The sequence below is a fragment of the Papio anubis genome, chromosome 1 (genome assembly GCF_008728515.1).
Source record: "Papio anubis isolate 15944 chromosome 1, Panubis1.0, whole genome shotgun sequence".
NCBI lineage: Eukaryota > Metazoa > Chordata > Mammalia > Primates > Cercopithecidae > Papio > Papio anubis.
Genome location: NC_044976.1, coordinates 40,560,248 through 40,583,778, shown reverse-complemented (window position 1 = coordinate 40,583,778; position 23,531 = coordinate 40,560,248). Strand labels below are relative to the sequence as shown.

Below are 23,531 nucleotides of genomic sequence, written 5' to 3'. Positions count from 1 at the left end.
CTTTGTCTCTTTTGGTTGTTTTTGACTTAAAGTCTGTTTTATCTAATGCAACTATATCTGCTTATCTTGGTTACTGTTTGTGTGGAATATCTTTCTCCATTCCTTTGCTTTCAGTCATGTTTCTTTACAGGTGAAGCAAGTTTCTTGTAGGCAGCATATAGTTGGGTCATGGTTTTTGTTTTTTGTTTAAATCCATTCAGGTAGTCTATGTCTTTTAAGTGGAAAATTTAATCTGTTTACATTCAAGGTTGTAATGGATATGTGAGGATTTATTTCTGTCATTCTGTTAATTATTTTCTGGTTGTTTTATATCTTGTGTTCCTTTCTCTCTTGTTGCTTATTGCAATTTGGTAGTTTTCTGTAGTGGTAACATTTGAGTTTTTTTCTCTTCTTCATTTGTGTGTTTGTTCTACCAGTGAGTTCTTTTACTTCTCTGTGTTTTCTTGATGGTAGATACCATCCTTTGGCTCATGGACGTAGGACTCCCTTAAGCCCTTTTTTGTGGGGTTTGTCTAATGGTCATGAATTCCTTCAGTTTTTGTATTTCTGGGAAAGACTTTATTTTGCTTCAGGGTAACTTTCCTGGGAATGGTATTTTTTACCTACATGCTGTGTTCTTCCAGCACTTTGAATATATCATCCCATTCTCTCCTGGTCTGTAAGGTTTCTGCTGAGAAATCCACTGTTAGTCTGATGAAGGTTCTCTTATAATAATAGACTACTTTTTCTTGGTTTTTTAGAACTTTGTGTTTGACTTTTGCCAGTTTAAGTATAATGTGTCACAAAGAAAATCTTTTTGGGTTGTGTCTATTTGGGGATCTCTGAGCTTCCTGTATCTGGATGTCTAAATCTCTTGCTATAATAGATTGGTAAGTTTTCTGCTGTTACTTTGTTAAATAAAACTTTCTATGCCTTTCATCTTCAGTGTCTGGAACACCCAGAATTTGTCTACTTTGGTCCCTTTATGGTGTCCCACATGTCACATATGCAGTGATGGGCCGGGTAGATTGCTGTGTCCTTGGTTCCCTGGGCAGGATGTGTGGCATGAATGATGGCAGTAGTGGCAGGAGAGCCCTCTTTCATTCTTTTTTTTGTTTTTAAATCTTACTGAGTTATTTCTAAAGATCTCTCTTCAAGTTCTGAGATTCTTCTTTCTGTTTGATCTAGTCTATTGTTGAAGCTCTCAAATGAATTTTTAAAATTTCATTTATTGAATTCTTTCATTCCAGGATCTGTTTTTGGTTCTTTTTAATGATACCTGTCTCTGGTGAATTTGTCATTCATATCCTCAGTTGTTTTTCTGGTTTCTTTGTACTGTTTATTTGTGTTCTCTTGTATCTCACTGAGCCTCTTTAATAATATTATTTCAAATTTCTTTTCAGGTATTTCATAAATTTCATATTCATTGTAATCTGTTTTTGGAGAATTACTGTGTTTCTTTGGAGGTTTTTTTTTTTTTCCCACGTTTCTTGTGTTTTTATGTTGATGTCTGTGCATCTAATGTAGCAGTTACTTCTTCCAGTTTTTTAGGTTGACTTTCCTAGGGGAAGACTTTTTCCTGAAGATGTATCTATGAGATGTCTGTTGCATGGAACACTTTAGCTTTGATTCTGAGTGTATGTAGCAGTGTAGCCTCCATATGATTTCTTCAGTTGTAAATGGCATCAGTGATTTTTGTGTTTTTCTCAGTGACTTGGGCTATAGTCATTAGTGGAGGCTGTGGCAAGGCTTTGCTAAGGATGAGGATGCTCAGTAGGCCAGTTCTTGGGCCCTGGTGATGGTAGTGGTGGGTTGGATGTTCCTGTCCTTGAGACCCTGGGTAGTGTTCTGGTGTTAGTGGGTCCAAATGGGCCATTCTTCAGCCTCAAGGCAGCTTGGCTGGTTACTGACAGTAGCAGCAGTGGGCTGGACAGTTGGTGTGTCCTCATTCCCCTGGACAGCGTGGGTGATGGCAGTAATGGTGGTGGGACAACCCTCGGGTTCTGAAGTGGTATGAATTGATGTTATCAGTGGCTGTGATGTGTGGGAGGGCCATTCCTCAGACCTCATGTATCACTCACAGGTGACTGGTGGTTGTGGTAGTGGCAAGCTGGGTGGTTTTGTCCTCAGGGCCCCAGGAAGTATGCACAGATGCCAGCCATGGTGGGTGGGGCAATCCCTGGTCCCCTAGGCAGTATGCATTGGCACTTGGAGGGGCTGTGCCAGGCCAGAGTGGCTTGTCCTTAGGTGTACTTGGGCACTGGCTTTGGTGGGCAGAGTGGAGATGATCCCCAGGTACTTTGGCAGTGTGCTCAAGTAGCTGGAGCAGTGTTTGCGGTGGGCTGGGGAAGTCTGTCCTCAAGGTGTATACAAATATGCTGTGGCTATGCTGCTAGGGGTGGCAGAGTTGTCGGTGGCTGCAGCTGCAGGCAGTTCTCAGGCTTCAGAGAGTGTGCTTCAGCCCCTGGTGGAGTTGTCAGGAACCTCCCTATGCTAGTCTCAGGGCCCTCATAGGGATTCTCCTGTGGTTAGGGTTACAAACATTCATAATAAAAATGTGGACCTCTGGGAATCACTCACTTATCCTTTTCCCTCAGTGGGCAGCCTCTCCAGGATTCCAGGTAAGCTGGCCGCCTGCTTCCCTCGCCTCCTCCTTCCCTGCCTCAGGTGTTTCTTGTTACTTCTTTGTTAAATTCTAGTGTTCTCTCTTAGATGCTATGTTTGAAATGTGATTATCTGCTTGCTATTTGGTTTTCCTAAGTGCAGGAGGCAAGTACCAGATCTGTTTTCACTTTCTTAATAGTGTCTTTTGACAAAACAAATTTATAATTTTGGTGAATTGTTCAATTTTCTTTGGGTTGGTTGCACTTTTGATGTCATAGCTAAGAAAAGATTTCCTAATCCAAGGTTACAAAGATTTACATTTATCTTTTCTAAAAGTTTCACAGTTTTATCCCTTCCATTTAGATCTTTGATCCATTTTGATTAATTTTTACATGTGGTGTGAGTTAGGAGACCCAGTTTCATTCTTTTGCATGTGGACCATTTTCCTGGCACTAATTGTTGAAAAGACGGTTTCACTGTTGAATTGTCTTGGTAGTCTGGAAAACAATTTGACCATAAATGTATAAATACATGGATTTACTTCTAGACTGTCGTATCAGTTCCACTGATCTGTATGTCTGCTCCTATGCCAGCATCACACTGTCCTGATTACTACAACTTTATAATAAGTTTTGAAGTCTGAGAATGTGAATCCTCTCCTCCAAGTTCTTCTTTTTCAAGATTATGTTGGCTATTCTGGGTTCCTTGACATTACAATATATATTTTAGGATTATCTTGTCAATATCTGCAAAAAAAAAACCAGCTGGGATTTTGATATAACTTACATTGAATCTATACATTGATTTGGGGAGTGTTGCCATCTTAACATTAAGCCTTCCATCTGTGAACACATGATGTCTTTAAAAAGCTGATGAGCAAGACCCTACCTCTATAAAAACAAACAAAAAACCTAAATTTAGTTCAATGGACCCAAGTAGTATATTGAGGGTTTAACAAAATATATATGAAAGTATTCCCTCCTCCAATATCTGACCTTATATTATTTTGTATTAATCTTAAGATATTATTATTCTTTCTTACCTCCTACAGTTTCTATGAAAGAACAAGCACACAAATATTTGGCAAATCCTAAATCTTAAGGGCAGAAAAGGACCTTTAAAATCATCCACTACAACTTTTATATAATTATTGCAGAGAACAATTACTAAAGAGAGTTATGCCTAGGAAAAGTAATTTGGCTAACCCCAAAAGATTTGTGTTTTCATTTAGCTTGCAAGGAAATAGATGATAAAAAAAGAAATAGTTGATTGGATTCATCATTCTACTTGGAATTTATAGATCTAAATAGGAGAATTTTTTTGCAATTGTGGAGCAGAGATGACTGTCCTTCAACAAAATTGTAGGCTATCAAGTACTTCGTAAGGTAAGTACAAAAGCCAGAGTAATAATGCTCTAGAATCTATTAGAATTGTATTTGAAATCTGGACTCAATATTTACAAGATAGGTATGTTTGTTTTAGTTTTATGTGTGACAGTTGATGGGTAGTTAGTTACATTCAAAAGATGTTGTCCATTTTGGTACACATACCTTTAAAACCAGGGATATTTAAGTAACTCATCAAGTGAGTAGAAGATAGCTAAAAAATCATACCATGTCAGGTGTAGAAAAAATATTTGACAAAGGTTAACACTTATCCAGCAAACTACCAATAAAGAGAGAATTTCCTTAACTTAATTAGAAGCATTTATGAAAAACCTACAGTTTATATTTTACTCTGCGATTGAGAACAAAGCAAGGTGTTTACATTCAACCACTTTTATTCAAAATTCTATTAGAGGTCCTAGCCAATGGAGTAAGGCAAGAAAAAGAAAGAAAAGGCATCCAGATTGAAAAAGGATAAGTAAGCCTGTCTTTATTTGCAAACATTAGATCCTAAGGAATCTGTGGAAAAAACTATTAGAAATAATATGTGAGTTTAGCAAGGGTACAAGCTACAAGGAAGGAATGCTTGAAAAATGAAGTTAATGAAAGCAAGATAATGAAATACTGTAGGGATACATTTTAACAAAATATATGTGGACCTGTTCACTGAAAACTGCAAAACATTACCAAGAGAACTAAGGGCAGATCTGCATGAATGGAGACATGTATAGTATGTTTGTGGAGTGGAAGACTCAATGTTAGATGCCATTCCTCCCCAGGTAGATTTATAGAGTTAATGTAAACTCAGTAAAAAAAAAAAATCCTAGGCTGGGTGCAGTGGCTCACAGCTGTAATTCCAGTGCTTTGGGAGGCTGAGACAGGAAGATCGCTTGAGTCCAGGAGTTCAAGACCAGCCTGGGCAACATACAAAAAAGAAGACGAATTTGCTAGATGTGGTCGTGCGTGCCTATGGTCCCAGCTACTTGGGAGCCTGAGGTGGGAGGATCTCTTGGGCCTGGAGGATGAGGCTGCAGGGAGCCATGATTATGCCACTACACTCCAGCCAGGGTGACGGAGACCCTCGCTAAAAAAGGGGAAAAAAAAATCCTCATAGGCTTCATTTTTAGAAATTGGCATTCTGGTCCTCTTATTTATGTGGAAATGCAAAGGGCCTAAAATAGGCAAAATAATTTTGGAAAAAAATAAAGTTGGGCGAGCCACTGCCAGCCCACAGGTCAGCTTGTGGTGGTGGTGGTGGGGAACCAAAGTTGTAGGATATATACTGCCTGATTTCTAATTTTTATACAGTTAACAATAATTAAGACAAAATGGTATTGGCGGCTGGGCATGGTGGCTCACACTGTAATTACAGCACTTTGGGAGACTGAGGTGGGCAGATCACTTGAGGTCAGGAATTTGAGACCAGCCTGGCCAACGTGGCGAAATCCCATCTCTACTAAAAATATAGAAAAATTAGCCGGGCATGGTGGTACACACCTGTATTCCCAGCTACTTGGGAGACTGAGGTGGGAGAATTGCTTGAATCTGGGAGGTGGAGGTTGCAGTGAGTGAGATGATGGCACTCCATCCACTGCAGCCTGGGTGACAGAGTGACTCCCGTCTCAAAAAATAAAAAATGGTATTGGCATAAGGATAGACATGTAGATCAATAGAATAGAGTTTAGAAATAGACTGTCGTGTGTGTGTGTGTGTGTGTGTGTGTTTTGATAGAGGTACTGATGTAATTCAGTAGGGAAATGTTACAGTATTTTAAAGAAATTATGCTGTATATCTGAGTGGACAAAAAAATTAATATTGCTCCTTATCACACACTTATACAGAAAATTAACTCTAGGTATACCAGAGACCTAAACATGGAAGTTAAGACTATAAAACTTCTAGAAGAAAACAGTGGAGAATATATTTGCTATCTTGGAGTAGGCAAATTAAAGAAAAACATATAAATCACATACCATAAAATGAAAATTTGATAGATTGGACTTTATTGAATGAAAAGCTTTTTGCTCCTTACAAGGTTCCATTATGAAAACAGATAACCACAGATTGTGAGGGAATACTCACAGTACATATTCACATAGAAATGACTTGTTATTCGGAATATTAAAAAGTCTCATAACAGAAATAGCCTATATTCTTATAATCCAAATAAAACATGGGCAAAAGATATGAATAGACACTTTACAAAGGATAATATATGGGTGGCAAATAAGTACGTGCAAAGATGTACAACATCTTTATTTGTTAGAGAAATGCACTTGAAAATCACTGAGGCACAACCACACATCAGTAGAGAGAGTATAATTGAAAAGGCTTAAAATACCAAGTGTTGGCAAGAAGGGAACAGCTGTATTGTCATACCCTGCTGTCAAGAGTGGAAAATAGTTTGACAGTTTGAGTTCACTTGTATGAAATGCTAGAAAATACACAATGATAGGAATCAGTGGTTGTGTAGGATGAGAGAAGGCGAAGGAAAGGGAATTGCTTCCTGAGTCACGCAAAGGAGATTTTTAGGGTTCTGTATTTTTAGTGTTAGTTACATGAATGTATACAATTGTCAAACTTTCTTAAATTGCACACTTAAAATGGGTGCATTTTATTTTTATTTAAATATACTTCAGCAAAGTTGATTTAAAAATAAAACTAGATTGAGTGTGATGGCTCATGCCTGTAATCCTAGTGCTTGGGATGCCTAGGTGGAAAGATCCTTATAGACCAGAAGTTCAAGACTAGCTTTGGCAACATAGTAAGACCCTGTCTCTACAAAAAGATAAAGAAAAATGTTAGCTGGGCCTGGTGGCAGGCACTTATAGTCCTACCTACTCAGGAGACTGAGGAAGGAGTGTTGATTAAGCCCAGGAGTGTGAAGTTGCAGTGATCTATGATTGTGTGCCACTGTGTTCCATTGTTGGCACCAGAACAAGACCTTGCCTCAACACCCTTTTCCCTGCCCAAAAAACCAAAAAAACCCACTTAAACAAAAACCTCCTGTTTCCTACTTGCTCCACATGAGCCTAGTGGTATAGACCCTACTCTGGGAGAAAATTGAACTGAGCCTGTGTTTGTTGATTGGCTATCTAAAATGTCAGTTCAGTTTTTGTGAGATTTCTATATTGTCTAACAAGGAAGAGCAAAGGTAACGCTTCTTAGATGGCCCGGTGTGGTGGCTCACCTGTAACCCCAGCATTTTGGGGTGCCCAAGACAGGAGGATCACTTGAGCCCAAGAGTTTGAGACTAACCGGGGCAACATGACAAGACCCCATTTCTACAAAAAATCAGAAAACTAGGCAGGGTGCAGTGGCTCACACCTGTAATCCCAGCACTTGGGAGGCAGATCACCTGAGGTCAGGAGTTTGAAATCAGCCTGGCCAACATGGTGAAACCCCGCCTCAACTGAAAATACAAAAATTATCTGGGCGTGACGGTGGGCGCCTATGATCCCAGCTACCTGGGAGGCTAAGGCAGGAGACTTGCCTGACCCCAGGAGGCGGAGGTTGCAGTGAGCTGAGATTGCGCCACTGCACTCCAGCCTGGCCAACAAAGGAGTGAGACTCTGTCTCAAAACAAACAAACAAACAAAAAACCAGGCGTGGAGGTGGAGTGTACCTGTGGTCTCAGCTACTTGTGAGGCTTGGGATCACTTGAACTTGGGAGGTCAAGGCTGCATTATGCCATGATCGTGCCACTGTGTTTAGAAAAAAAGAAAAGAAAAGGCTGAGAGGTACTTTTTTGGTGGTAAAATATACATAACATAATTCTTACCATTTGAATCATTTTAGGTATACAGTTCAGTAATATTAAGTTCATTCACATTGTTGTGCAGTCATCACTACCATCCATCTCGAGAACCTTTTCATCTTCCCACTTAAATTTTTTTTTTTTTTTTTTGAGACGGAGTCTCGCTTGTCGCTTCAGCTGGAGTGCAGTGGGCGCTGATGTCGGCTCACTGCAAGCCTCGGCCCCCGGTTCATGCCATTCTTCTGCCCTCAGCCTCCCATGTGGAAGCTGGGACTACAGGCGCCCGCCAACACGAAGCATTTCTTTTTTTTTTTTTTTTTTTTTTTTTGTATTTTTAGTAGAGACAGGGTTTCACAGTGCGTTAGCTGTGAGGAAATGATCTCCTGACCTTAGATCTCCGCCTCTGACTCCCAAAGTGTTGGGATTACATGCATGGAGCCCACTGGGCGCCCGGCAAATTCTTTCACTCATTAAACAATAAGTGCCTATATTCCTTTCCCCTCATCCCCTACCAAGCATCATTCTACTCTTTGTCTCTAGGAATTTTACTACTTATAAGTGGAATCATACAATATTTGTCCTTCTGTGACTGGCTTATATGTCAGAGTATCTCTTTTGTTTTTTTGGAGACAGTCTCACTCTGTTGCCCTGGCTGGAGTGCAGTGGTGTTATCTGGGCTCACTGCAAGCTCCGCCTTCTGGGTTCTTGCCATTCTCCTGCCTCAGCCTCCCGAGTAGCTGGGACTACAGGTGCCTGCCACCTGGCTAATTTTTTGTTTTTTGTTTTTTTTTAAGTAGAGACGGGGTTTCACTGTGTTAGCCAGGATGGTCTCGATCTCCTGACCTCGTAATCTGTCTCCTCGGCCTCCCAAAGTGTTGGGATTACAGGTGTGAGCCACCGCCCCTGGCTAGAATATCCCTCCTTTTTAAGGCTGAATAATACTCTATTGGATGTATGTGGTGTATTTGTTTATCCATTTATCCTTCAATGCACACTTGGGCTGCTTTACCTTTTGGCTGTTGTGAGTAATATTACTATGAACATGGGTGTGTAAATACTTGACTTTCTACTTTCGTATCTTTTGGATATATATCCAGAAGTGGAATTGCTGGATCATTTGGTAATTCCATGTAATTTTTTAAGGAATTGCCATATTTTCTACAGTGGTTACACCTTTACACATTTCTGTCAGCAGTGCATAAGAGTTTCAGTTTCTCTACGTGCTTGCCAATACAGGTTGAGCATTCTTAATCTGAAAATTTGAAATACAAATGCTATAAAATCTAATACTTACTGAGCACCAACATAATGCCACTAGTGGAAAATTCCATGCCTCACCTCGTATGATGGATTACAGTTAAAATTTTGTTTTCATGCACAAAATTATTAAAATGATTACAAAAAATTACCTTCAAACTATGTGTATAAGAGTTTATATGAAACATAAATCAATTTTGAGCTTTAGACTTGAGTCCCATCCCCAAGATATCTCGTTAGTTATATGCAGGTATTCCAAAATCTGAAAAAATCTGAAATCCAAAAGATTTCTGATTGCAAGCATTTTGGATATTTGGATAAGGGATACTTAGCCTGTACTTGCTATTTTCTGTTTTTTTTTTTTTTCATCATAGACATCCTAGTGGGTATAAAGTGTTATCTCACTATGGTTTTGCTATGTGAAGAGGAATTTTAAGGTCTCTTTATTCAAACCTGTGATTTCAGAGGTCAGGCTCAAATACTTTGTTAGCCTGAACTATTTGGTGGAAGATTTCACAATTACTTTTGTGAATCTTTAATTATTAGAATTTGCATTTAGGCGTTCAGGATTTTATGAATACCTAGTGGATAGTAATAGGCTATGGGCAAGTTTTTTCCCTTTTGTTGATTTATTTGTGACAAGCCACAACCATTCGTATTTTGTGTGGAAGAAGAGATACCTATTTGTTTTTGTAATTTTATTGAAACGTTTACTAAAAAATCAGTGTAGTTTGGACATTGAATGGTTTCCCCAGATTAATACACATATACACACCCATCCAAAACAAAAGTAAACGCTGGAGTTTATCATTTCTATGAAAAGTGGTTTTTAAACTGTTGTCCAATGAATTTTGGTATTTTCTCTCCTACTTTATTTTTAATTTTTATAAGAACTCAGTGTAAAATATTTCCCCATTGCATTTATTTTGAAACTTGCTAGCCAAACCTAAATCATTGTTTTCCCAAAATCATTGTTTTCCCAAAATCATTGTTTTCCCATTTTTAGTGCTTTTTGTAGCATCTGCATTTTACAGGGTTCTTGGCAAGTTCATAGGTCCTACCTAGCAGATTCTTACCAGGTCTGGTAGACTCTTAGCTGAAATGTAGTGACTCTTTTGAAAAGATAACATAGAAATACCCCAGCAGTGGCTGGGTGATGAAATGAGTGTTAAGCTCCGGTACCTGCATCGACCAGGATCCGAGACATAGACACCTACCTTGTACACCAACAGTGTACACTGGCATGTACATAGTAACACCCAGTACACTGATATTCTTGGTGCAGTTTGTTAAACAGCTTTTTTCCCCTTCTCATTTCAACAGATGTTAATTGAGTACTTGCTTTGTGTCTGACATTGTGCCTGGCACTGTGGATATAGAAACAAGTAAAATAGTCCCTACCCTTAAGGAATACATATATAAAGCCTAGAAGGGGATACAGACCTGTAAACAGAATTGAATGTTAATTGCAAACAATGGTCTATATGTGTAAAAAGTATAGAGATCTTGCAGAGGGAGAGAGTGATGAATTCTTGGGTATGGCAGGAAGATCAAAGGAGGATTCCTTTGGATAATATGAGATAAAATTTGAAGGTGGAATATGAGTTTGTCATTGGTATGGTGGGCATTAAAGTAGTGAGGTCAGCATGTAGGACAGGACAGATAAACAACATGGTATGTTCAAGAAAGTGTAAGGAGATGATTCATGTTGGGCATAAAGTGTGAGGATTGATAGGTGAGAGTTGTATTTCCCGTCATTGTCAAATGTTGCCTTAAAAAACAGCCTAGGAAGATTAATGAGATAGTAGAGATGAAGACTAAATTTGGATATGGTCACTGGGATTAATTGTAAAACTAGGATGTACATTGTGTTTCTGTTTCTGAAATGCATATCTTCCTCCTTTCCCTCTTTCCCTTTCTTGAACTCCCTTCTTTCATGCTTTCCTCCCCCAGTTGTGTGTATAGAGGCAGGATAATTGAAGGAAAAAAAGCTAAAAATCCAACTTTGTTTCTGTTTGTCTTTGTTCCTGGTTCTCACAACTTTGAATGGGAAAGCCACTTTATCTTTCTGTGTTTTGCTATTCTTGTTTGTATAATGTTTGCAAACTGTATCTATGGATCTATGCTTTTCCAAAGTGTTTTTGTTTTTTTTTGTTTTGTTTTTTTTGGAGAGTTACAGTTTCTGAGTGCCTGAAACACAGTAGGTGCTCCATACATATTTTCAAATGAATGCTGTGATAACTTGTATCAAAAAGTAAGAGGGAATAGTTAAGTCATGACAGAGTAAGCAGTGAAAAATTTATGCACGTATCTTTGCTTCTTAGGAACACTTACTATATAAAATGTTTTCAAGCAGTTTGTCTTTAAAAATGTTTCACTAACCATGTAGATTTGTGAGGTCCCAGGATATAGAAACTACAGTATCTTTATACATTAAATTATTTTAATGTCATATAATTAACATCTGTTCAGTTGAGAATCACTGTATATTAAAAATGTGTTTTGTTGATCATTTTCTTTCTAAATTTTGGTGTGGCAGAAGTTCTTAGATTTGGATTCTTCAGCTTATGAATGTTTTCTTTTAATAATGTAATTATATGTGGATATATTTTCTTATATAATCTTTTTCTCAGTTCAAAACAAGTGTTTCTTATGCTGTTTTTCCATTGTATTTGCAGAATGTTTGCTTTTGATGCAAAGGATTATAAAAATCCATTTTAATATCATAGGGTTGCTGTACTATACTGTTAATATAATTTCTTTACCTCTAGGGGTCCTATTGGGCAATAGACACCAATCCGAAGGAAGATGCGCTGCCTACTCGGCCAAAGAAGAGGGCACGATCTGTAGAACGGGTAAAGGCTCTTTGTCATAAATTTAGTATAATGCATTGAATATGTCTGAAATACAGATTTTGAAAGTTCTTTTCCAATGTAGCGCATATAACTATAATGAAAGTAAGATTTTATTTGTGTAGCATTTTACATTTTTCAGAACACTTTTCAGACTCATTTTATTTGATCTTAACTCTGAGGGGCAGTTTAGGACTTAAGCAAAAGGTTTTGTCATAATTAGGGTGCAGCTGTTGTTTGAGACTTGAATCCAGCTTTCTTGAGTTTTAGTTTGGTATTCTTTTCTCTGCATCTACAACATTTAGGAATAGTTTTATGTAACACAGCTATTCCCTTCTATTATAGAGGATCAGTTTGGTTGCATTGAATTTTCCCCATTGTCCTCAAAATACCTTTTCCTGGTTCTGTCCATTTAATAGTCACTTTGTACACAACATTTCTAAGTTGTTTGTGTGTGTGTGTATTGCTTGTAAGATAATTCTTACTTGTGAATTAATGGTTAAAATTAGTTTGCAAGAGTGAAACAAAAAAGGAACTATAGTTAATATCCTAAGTTGTCTATTTTAACATATTTTTAGTCAGCACTTTGACTGCCATCAGCTTTCCTCATCCTTTCTACATTTCTAGCATCTCAGCTAATACATACAAACACGTATCCATCCTACCTTACTGTTCTTCAAGACCCATTTCAAATGTTAACTGCTTTGTGAAGCTTCCCTTACTCTCTTCCATTTGTGTTCTAGAATTTTTATAAAACTCTTTTATAGAATTTCTCACACTTTGTAGAAATTATTTGTTTTTGTATTTGTCTCCTCTACTGGAATATGCGCCCCTTAAGGGCAGAGAAAATACCTTACATTTGTATCTTCTGTGTTACCATTTTTCACAGCTTATAATAGATACTAGTAAATGTTTGCAGCACGAATCAGGGCAAAGAGAATAGGATAAGATGAAAGAAACTGAGTAAATGCTTGGTCAAATAAATTTGTTGTATGCCCATTCCTGGTAAAGGGTTAAAACTTTTGAGCCTCAAAGATAAAGATCTCAAACTGTGATTAGATTGGGATCACATGAGTCCATGAGGTATAACAGCAGTGAGATTTAGTAAGGAGAATTTATTGGATTCAGCAGAGGGAATTCAGTAAGCCAGTTATCGGGATATATAAAATGAATTATTTGGCCAGAACAACTTTTGACTTTACACAAACCAGAGTTTAAGAAGTTAAAGTTTAGTATTGGTGACATGGTCTTCTGGTAACAGAACTAGACAATTTTTTTTTTTTTTTTTTTTGAGATGGAGTCTCGCTCTGTCGCCCAGGCTGGAGTGCAGTGACGCGATCTCAACTCTCTGCAACCCCCACCTCCTGTGTTCAAGCCATTCTCCTGACTCAGCCTCCCAAGTAGCTGGGATTACAGGCACCGACCGTGCCTGGCTTTTTTATATTTTTAGTAGAGACAGGGTTTTGCCTGTTGGCCAGGCTGGTTTCGAACTCCTGACCTCAGGTGATCCACCCACCTTGGCCTCTCAGAGTGCTGGGACTACAAGCGTGACCCACCGCGCCCGGCCAGAGCTAGACAATTTTACGAGATGTTGATAAGCTCAGTATGTTATCATTTGAGAAGGAATGAACGTCAAGTTTCTGCTCTCCTGCCTTTGCCTTTTTTTTTTTTTTTTTTTTTGAAAGCACTCCTCTCAGCTTATACCTAGCCTTTCCTTTTAAAGTAGGCTTAATTCATGGAAATTATATGAATATGTGGAGTATAAAACATTTAGCAGCTGTTGCCAGAATTTGAAGGAAGGGGAGAAAAATCCACATTTTAAAAAACACATAGCATTGTTAAACAATTTGGAAAAGATTGTTTGAAGAGCTGAAGAAGTGTGGTCTTCTCTGTTTGCTTTTTTCTTCTGAAGTTCCTGGAATTTCAGTTATTTTTGGAAGTTGGAATTGGGTTAACAACTGTGCATTTCTTTTGGATATTAAGCTTGCCTTTTTTCTCTTTACCTTGTTTTATTTTCTTAAAGCAATCCCTCTCTATTTTTGAGAGTCTTCCTTTTTTTTCTGAGACTATATGCAGTTTTATAGTGGAGGCCTAAAGAAATACAGATTCAGGTTACAAAAGCATGTGTTATTGAATGTACATTTCGGACATATATTTTCTGTATTCATTTTCTACTTTTTTTGATCATCACTTTAAAATGTAAAATATTCAGAAATTTACTTTTGTGGTATATTTTCACAAAATATTCATAACCATACAAGGGTCTTTCGATTACTAATGCTGATATTCATTTTGGCCTAAGCTGGGTATTGGTTGCCCCTGTAGGAGCATACAAAGAGGTTGGCTATAAGCAAAGGGCATATAATTAGGGGGACAGATATTGTTTAACAAATATCTAAAATATAGTGTTCTTACGAAACATAATTTCCTGCCCTGATAAACTGAATTACCTGTATTTTTCCTTTAGAGTTTTTTTTAGAATGGGAGGTGAGAGGTTATATAATATATAGTATTTTTGTTAGGACAGAGTGTATATTTTAAGTAACCATTGGGTTTTTATCTAAGGAAATGCCTAGGGCAAATAGTGATGGTCCTGAACATGACCTTCAGACATTTAAAGGATAAAAATTAAATGTAGATGGTAAATACATTGATGCCCCTCTAAGTTCCTTACTAAATTTCTGAAATTTGTGATTTCTTTGTCCATATGTAAACATTGAAATTCTATGTGAAAAAATAAAACGATTTCACACATTTTTAATTTTGAAGTGATGAGCTTTTGATGGAACAGAGAAAGAAGGCTTTCTTTCCTTTTTTTTTTTTTTTTTTTTTTTTTTTTGCTCTTTTGGAGACTGGGTTTCACTCCGTCACCCAGGCTAGAGTGCAGTGGTACCATCATGGCTGGCTCACTGCTGCCTCCACTTCCTGGGCCCAGGTTGATCCTCCTACCGCAGCCTCCTGAGTAGCTGGGACTACCACCATGCCCAGCTACTTTTAAATTTTTTTGTAGAGATGGGGTCTTGCCCTGTTGCCCAGGCTGGTCTCAATTTCCTGGGCTCAAGCAGTCCACCTACTTCAGCCTCCCAAAGTGCTGGGATTATAGATGTGAGCCACTGCACCTGGCTGAAAAAAGACTTTCTGAACTGCTAAAGATAAGTGATTTTAATGCAAGCAAGGACATCATTATGTCTTAAATGGAAAATAAAGCTGACAGTTACCTCCATCCTAATAATATTTTTTCTTTATTATTTTATTTATTTATTTATTTATTCTTTTGAGACAGAGTCTCACTCTGTCACCCAAGCTGGAGTACAGTGGCGCAATCTTGGCTCACTGCAGCCTCCGCCTCCTGGGTTCAAGTGATTCTCCTGCCTCAGCCCTTCTGAGTAGCTGAGATTACAGGCGTGCACCACCATGCCCAACTAATTTTTGTATTTTTAGTAGTGATGAGGTTTCACCATGTTGGCCAGGCTGGCTCCATCATAATATGCTTAACCCAGTTCTCTGGAATACTTACCTGTCCCCTCCATTTACATGAGCATAAGCCTGTGCTCTCTCTTCTATTATTATTATATTTCTTGCTTCTTTTCTTAATCCATGAGTTAGTTTATAAATCTCCTTTTCCTTTTAAAAATTTATTTCTTCTTATAATTTTTTAATCATATAATGGTCCCGAAGACCTTAAACAAATTGAATAAAATTTCAATTTATTGAAAAGATATTGAATAAAATGGTGAGACAGACTCCTCTAGTAGGAATCTCATGTTTCTTTTCTGACTTTACAACTTACTAGTTCCTGTGACTTTTGGCAAGTTGTTAAATTTTTTGCACTTTAGTATTCTCAGCTATAAGTGAGAGGCTAAAAGTCAAAACAATAGAAGATTATGCTGAATTTATGTGCCAAATGCTTTTTAAAGGATTTTATATGTATTAACTCATGTAATTTTTAAAATAACTCTGATGAAGCTGATGAACATGGATGTTAAGTGAGTTATCCAAGGTACTAAAAAATACCAAAGCCAGAATTTGAACTCAGATAGTCTTGCCTTCACAGTCTGTGCTGTCTACAACTACATTATTCTTCCACTAGTATTTGCTATGCTGAAGACTACAACACTGGATCAGAATTCTTTTTACAGATGCGTATTATGTTGTGAGCTCATCATCCTTGATTTAAAGCAGAATTCCCTACATTAATTCAAACATATATAATTGAGTAACATAAATGTGATTATAAATGACAGAGCAAATATTAAGTAATGAATTTGGTAGACCAACTGAAGTGACTCAAAATATATAATGCTGCCTGGGAAGGCCTCTAAGGAAGAGGAATGAGACTTTGAGACTAATAATTTTGGTGCGAAAGTGGAGCTGTTTTTGTGTAGAAAATGCTAAAGGATGTTCCACTTGGAGACACAGCATGATTGACTAGTAAGTAAAAAGTACAGGTGGGCATAATTGAAGACCCTTTAAATTATTGTGAAGAACTCAGGCTAGAATGTGGGTATTTATATAAAGAGTAGACAGATTTGGGTAGATAACCTAAAGGTATGAGATCAGGACTTTTACTTTGATTTGAAAGCCCATAGTGTTGAGAAGTGAATCAAAACAGTTAAGGTATGTACTCTTCACAGAATAACCCATTGCAAGAGGAAGATGCTGAGTAGATACAGATGTTGTTGCAATGGTAATGGCCTGAGCTAGGGATATATACATGAATGAGAAGGTTCTTTAGAAAACTAGCATGCTTTCTGAATGCTGTATATACCTGTAATTATTTGTAGTGTCATTTTATCAGTTTGACAGATCTTTATTTTGTAGATACTGTATGCCAGGCATTGTACTAGGGTACTGTGGCACATACCAAGAAGAATAAGACATAAGACACATAATTTTAGGACAAGGGTAAACTATAGAAGGTATTTTAAGAAAGATAAACTATTGTGTGCACAGGAAGTAGGGATTATTTCTTATTAGTATTGTCTGAGGAGACTTCATAGGTTATGTGGCTTAGCTTTCAGGTGGAGACAGGCAGAGCAAAGTAGAAAGGATACCATTCAGGGTACATCTGTATAAATGAGGATTAAGTGTCTATCATGAAAAGTATTGTTCTAGATCCTGAGAAAACATCAATGAGCAAAACACAAAACCTACATCCTGTCCTCATGAGGTTTGTATTCTGATTGAGGGGAGGAAGTTTGGAGAGAGAAAGATATGAGTAAACACAAGATAAGAGGTCTTTATTAAAGGTATGGGGTAGAATAGTATTAGGATTTGAGTGGGAACACAGTAGTTAATTTTGTCTGGATAAGATTTTCCTTTTTGAAGTTAATTTTCTTTATAAAAATTAATGCTTATCAGACCACACCTTTTGTATTCTAAGCACTGAGTTAAGTGTTGAGGGGAACAGTTGGTAAACAAGACAGTCATACCCTCTCCTCATGAAACTCTTACTCAAGCAGGAAGATAAACTGATAAGGTAGGATGAATGTACATTCCTGGTGTTGCTTATTGTCTCAGCGTAACTACTAGTTCCACGTTCATTCTCCAGATAGCATGTGGATAATAAATTATGTGGTCACAGTAAGATAAGGGTCTTTGAGAACTATAGGGCCATGTAGCAGAGAGGCATAACAATCTAAGAATCAGGGAAGGTTTTTTTGAAGAAGTGATATTAATTGGAGGCCTGACGGATGAACTGAAATAGGACAGATTAGTGGGATTTGGAAGGTGAAAAACTGGTCGTAAAAAGGAATGCCCTCAAAGTGCAAGACAGGTCAGTATGGCTGACCGAGCATAGAATCCAAGAAAGACAGTAATTCCTTACTTTTCAACTTTTATATCACTCCTCTCTCTTCCTCCCTTCTCCTTCTTCTCCTTCCTTCTCCTCCATTCCTCCTTCCTCCTTCTTCCTTCTCCTCCATTCTCCTCCTTCCTTCTCCTCCTTCCTCCATTCTCCATTCTCCTTCCTTCTCCTCCATTCCTTCTTCCTCCTTCCTCCTGTCCATTTATTTCCTCCATTCTTCCTTCTCCTCCATTATCCTCCTTCTTCCTTCTCCTTCCTTCTCCTTCCTTCATCCTTCATTTCATTTATTTCTTCCATTCCTTCCATTTATTTCTCCATTCTCATTCCATTTATTTCTTCCTTTATATTCCATCATTGTTCCATTTATTTGTCATTCTTCCATTTATTGTTCCATTTATTTGTTTATTTTAATGTTTTTGTTTAACTTATTTTATTGTTTTAACTGTTTATTTATTTTATTTATTGTTTGTTTATTTATTTATTATTTTATTTCATTTATTCTCTTCTATCTTCTCCTTCTTTCTTTCTTCTTCCTTCTTCTGAATTCATGAATTCTATTCTATTATTCGTTCTTGTTCTTGTTCTTGTTCTTGTTCTTGTTCTTGTTCTTGTTCTTGTTCTTGTTCTTGTTCTTGTTCTTGTTCTTCTTCTTGTTCTTCTTCTTGTTCTTCTTCTTGTTCTTCTTCTTCGAGACCGGGTCTTGCTACATTTCCCAGGCTGGTCTCAAACTCCTGGGCTCAAGTAGTTCTCTTGCCTTGGCCCCCCAAAGTGCTAGTATTAAGGTGTGAGCCACCTGTGCTTGGCCAGTTTCCTGACCTTTTTGCATTTTGCTTTTAAATTTGGGCTTGCAAGCAATTAAACTATTCCAAGGAAACGTGTCAAGGAGTAGAAGAAGGAACACGTATCTTAGGTAGTTTTTTAGCAGTAGATCATGCCTGTAATGCAGCACTTTGAGAGTCCTGGGCATCAGGGTAAGACCTACCTCTCCATTTCTACCAAAAAAAAAAAAAGAAAGAAAGAAAACTGGGTGTGGTGGCATCTGCCTCTAGTCCCAGCTACTGGAGAGGCTGAGGCCAGAGGATTGCATGAGCCCAGGAGTTTGAGGTTGCAGTGAGTCATGATTGTGCCACTGCACTCCAGCCTGAGCAACAGAGCAAGACCCTTTCTCAAAAAAAGAAAGAAATGCCTTAAAATAGTGAGTGCTCCACATATAAGTGAAATTATACAGTATTTTCTATCTGTGGCTGGCCTATTTCACTTAGCATAATGCCCCCAGACATTCATGTTGTCGCAAATGACAGAATTTCTTGTTCTTTAAAGACTGAATAATATTTCATTGTGTATGTGTACTGCATTGTTTCGACCCATTCATAGGCACTTCGGTTATTACCATACCTTGGCTGTTGTGAATAGTGCTGCAGTGAACATTGGAGTGCAAATATCTTTTCGACATACTGAATTTATTTCCTGTGGGTATATACCCAGTAGTGGGATTGCTGGATCATAGTGTAATTCTATTTTTAGTTTTTTGAGGAACCTCTATCCTGTTTTCCAAAATGGCTGTACTAATTTATAATACCACCAACAGTGTATAAGGATTTCCTTTTCTCCACATCCATGCCAATACTTGTCTTTTATCTTTTTGGTAATAATCAGTCTAACAGTTGTGAAATTATATTTTACTGTGGTTTTAATTTACATTTCTCTTATGATTAGAGATGTTGAGCATTTTTTCATATATCTGTTTGCATTTGTATGCTTTCTTTTGAGAAATGACTGTTCAGGTTCTTTGCCCATGTTGAAATATGGTTATATGTGTTCTTGTTATTGAGTAGTTTGAGTTCCTTATATATTTTGGATATTGTTCCCTTTTCTGATGTATTATTTGCGTGTATTTTCTCCTAGTCTGTGAGTTATCTGTTCACCCTATTGTGTCCTTTGCTGTGCAGAAGCTTTTTAGTTTGATGCAATCCCATTTATCTATTTTTGCTTTCACTGCCAGTGATTTTGGGGTCACATCCAAGAAATCTCTGCCCAAACCAGTGTCAAGGAGCTTGCCCCCCTGTATTAGTCCGTTTTCACACTGCTATAAAGAACTACCTGAGACTGGGTAATTTATAAACAAAAGAGGTTTAATTGACTCACAGTTCTGTGTGGCTGACAAGGCCTCAGGAAACTTACAATGATGGCAGAAGGCGAAGGGGAAGCAAGGCACGTCTTACATGGCAGCAGGAAAAAGAAGAGTGAGAGGGGAACTTTCAAACACTTAAACCCTCAGATCTTGTGAGAACTCACTATCATGAGAACCAGCATGTAGGAAACTGTCCCCATGATCCAGTCACCTCCCACCAGGTCCTTCCCTCAACAAGTGAGGATTACAATTCAAGATGAGATTTGGGTGGGGACACGGAGCTAAACCATATCATACTCTGTTTTCTTCTAATAGTTACAGAGTTTCAGGTCTAACACATAAGTCTTTAAACCATTTTGAGTTTATTCTTCTATAGGAGTGAGATAAGGGTCCATTTTCATTCTTCTGTATGTGGCTACCCAATTTTTCCAACCGTTTATTGAAGAGACTGTCCTTTCCCCATTGTCTGTTGTGGGCAACTTTGTTGAAAATCAATTAAGCTTAGATGTGTGGGTTTATTTCTGGGCTTTCTATCCTAATCCACTGGTTGATATGTCTGTTTTTGTACCAGTACCATGCAATTTTGATTACTGTAGCTTTGCAATATATTTTGAACTCCTGTAGAGTGATGCCTCCAGCTTTTGTTCTTTTTGGTCAATACTGGTTTAGCTCTTTGGAGTCTTTTGTGGTTCCATGCAAATTTTAAGATTTTTTTTTTCTATTTTTGTGAAGAATGAGATTGGAATTTTGATGGTCAATTGCATTGGATCTGTAGATCACTTTGGGTAGTATGGACATTTTGACAGTATTTTTATTCTTCCAATTCATGAACATGGGATATCTTTCCATTTATTCATGCTATCTTCTATGTCTTTCATCAGTGTTTTATAGTTTTTATTATACAGACATTTCTCTTTTTAAAATTGATTCTCAGGTATTTTATTTTTTGATGCTAATGTAAATGGATTTCTTTTTAAATTTTATTTTTTTTATTATTATTTTTTCTTTTTTTCTCCTGAGACGGAGTCTCGCTCTGTCTCCCAGGCTGGAGTGCAGTGGCGCGATCTCGGCTCACTGCAAGCTCCGCCTCCCGGGTTCACGCCATTCTCCTGCCTCAGCCTCCGGAGTACTAATTTTTTGTATTTTTAGTAGAGACGGGGTTTCACCGTGTTGACCAGGATGGTCTCGATCTCCTGACCTCGTGATCCTCCCACCTCGGCCTCCCAAAGTGCTGGGATTACAGGCGTGAGCCACAGCGCCCGGCCTTAAATTTTAATTTTTTATTTCAGTAGCTTTCGGGGTATAAGCAGTTTTTGGTTACATGGATGAATTGTATAGTGGTGAAGTCTGGGATTTTAGCGTGCCTGTCACCAAGCTAGTGGACATTATACCCAATAAGTAGTTTTTCATCCCTTACGCTCCTCCTGCCTTCCTCCTTCTGAGTCTCCAATGTCCATTATACCACTCTTTACACCTTTGCATACAAGTGAGAACATGCGATATTTGATTTTTGATTCCCGAGTTATTTCCCTTAGAATAATGGCCTCCACTTCTGTCCAAGTTGTTACAAAAGACATTATTTTGTTCTTTTTTATGGATGAATCGTATTCCGTGGTGTATATATACACATCACATTTTCTTTATCCACTGGTTGGTTGATGGGCACTTAGGTTGATTCTGTATCTGTGCAGTTGTGAATTGTGCTGCAGTAAGCATAAACATGCAGGTGTCTTTTTGATACAGTGACGTATTTTCCTTTGGATAAATACCCAATAGTGGGATTGGTGGATTGAATGATAGATTTACTTTTAGTTCTTTGAGAAATCTTCATACTGTTTTCCGTAGAGGTTGTACTAATTTACATTCCTACCAGCATTGTATAAACATTCCCTTTCACGACATCCATACCAACAATCTGTTGCTTTTTGACTTCCTAATAATGGCCATTCTGGCTGGGATAAGATGGATGGAATCTCATTGTGGTTCAATTTGCATTTCTCTTATCATTAGTTGTGTTGAAATTTTTTATATATATTTTGGCTGGTTGTATACCTTCTTTTGGGAAATGCCTGTTCATGTCTTTTGCTCACTTTTTTTCTTGCTGATTTTTTTGTGTTCCTTGTAGATTCTAGATATTAGTCATTTATTGGATGCATAATTTGCAAATATTTTATTCCATTCTACAGGTTATTTGCTTATTCTGATGATTTCCTTTTACTGTGCAGAAGCTGCTTAGTTTATTTCCCATTTATTTTTGTTTTTGTAGCATTTGCTTTTGGAGTCTTAGTCACAATTTCTTTGCCTAGTCCAATGTCCAGAAGAGGTGTTCATGTACATTTTTGTAGGTTTAGGTCTTAGATTTAAGTCTTTAGTTCATCCTTTTTTCTTCTTCTTCTTCTTTTTTTTTTTTTGTTGAGATGGAGTCTTGCTCTGTTGCCTGGACTGGAGTGCAGTGGCGCTATCTTGGCTCACTGCAGCCTCTGCCTCCCGGGTTCAGACAATTCTCCTACATCAGCCTCCTGAGTAGCTGGGACTGCAAGGCGTGTGCCACCACACCTGGCTAATTTTTGTATTGTTGGTAGAGATAGGGTTTCACCATGTTTGCCAGGCTGGTCTTGAACTACTGACCTCAAGTGATCCACCTGCCCCGGCGTCCCAAAGTGCTGGAATTACAGGCATGAGCCACCATGCTTGGCCTTGTCTTTAGTTCATCTTGAGTTGATTTTTGTAAATGGTGAGAGATAGGAATCCAGTTTCATTCTTTTACATGTGGCTGTCCAATTTTCCCAGCACCATTTACTGAATAGGGTAGGGTATCCTTTCCCCAGTTTATGTTTTTGTATGCTTTGTTGAAGGTTAGTTGGTTGTAAGTATTTGACTTTATTTCTGGGTTCTCTTTTCTGTTCCATTAGTCTGTGTATCTGCTTTTATACCAGTGCCATGCTGTTTTGGTTACTATAGCCTTGTAGTATAATTTGAAGTTGATTAATGTGATGTCTCCACATTTGTTCTTTTTGCTTAGGATTACATTGGCTATGTAGGCTCTTTTTTGGTTCTGTATGAATTTTAGGATTTTTCTAATTCTATGAAAATGTTGGTATTTTGATAGGAATTGTATTAAATCTGTAGATTGCTATGGGCAGTATGGTCATTTTCACAGTTTTGATTCTTCCATTCCATGAGCATAGGATGTATTTCCACTCGTTTGTGTCATCTGTGATTTTCTCAACAGTATTTTGTAGTTCTTGTAGAAATCTTTCACCTCCTTGCTTAAGTATATTCCTAGGTTTTTAAATTTTTGGGCGCAGTTGCTCATGCCTGTAATCCTAGCACTTTGGGAGCCTGAGATGGGCCGATCATGAGGTTGAGAGTTTGAGACCAGCTAGACCAACATGGGGAAATCCCTTCTCTACTAAAAATACAAAAATTAGCTGGATGTGGTGGCATGCACCTGTAATCCCAGCTACTCAGGAGGCTGAGGTGGGAGAATCGCTTAAACCTGGGAGGCAGAGGTTGCAGTGAGCCAAGATCACGCCACTGCACCCATCCTGGGTGACAGAGCGAGACCTGTCTAAAAAAAAAAAAAAAAGATTGAGTTCTTGAGTTGATTCTCAGCTTGATAGCTGTTTGTGTATAGCAGTGCTACTGATTTGTGTACATTGATTTTGTAACTTGAGACTTTACTGAATTCATTTATTAGTTCTGAGAGTCTTTTGGAGAAGGCTTTAGGGTGTCTAGGTGTAAGATCGTATTATCAGCA

The 23,531-nt window shown here is 38.0% G+C and overlaps 1 protein-coding gene and 1 long non-coding RNA gene across 8 annotated transcripts in view; one reads left to right on the top strand and one right to left on the bottom strand.

The window, feature by feature from the left end:
• The window catches only part of LOC103884055, a 39,224-nt gene extending 26,673 nt beyond the window's left edge, over positions 1–12,551 (bottom strand). Inside the window, exon 1 of the long non-coding RNA XR_002522917.2 lies at positions 12,500–12,551. This is a non-coding gene — a long non-coding RNA (uncharacterized LOC103884055). The remainder of the gene's footprint in view (positions 1–12,499) is intronic.
• FOXJ3 (forkhead box J3) overlaps positions 1–23,531 on the top strand; it is a 150,725-nt gene that overhangs the window by 88,952 nt on the left and 38,242 nt on the right. For 6 of the 7 annotated variants that reach the window (XM_009206189.3, XM_009206194.4, XM_009206204.4 and 3 more), the window contains one exon: positions 11,754–11,837. The exons of the other annotated variant lie outside the window; for it this stretch is intronic. In XM_009206189.3, coding sequence (XP_009204453.1) covers positions 11,754–11,837 — 84 coding nt within the window. The remainder of the gene's footprint in view (positions 1–11,753; positions 11,838–23,531) is intronic. 7 annotated transcript variants of the gene reach the window in all.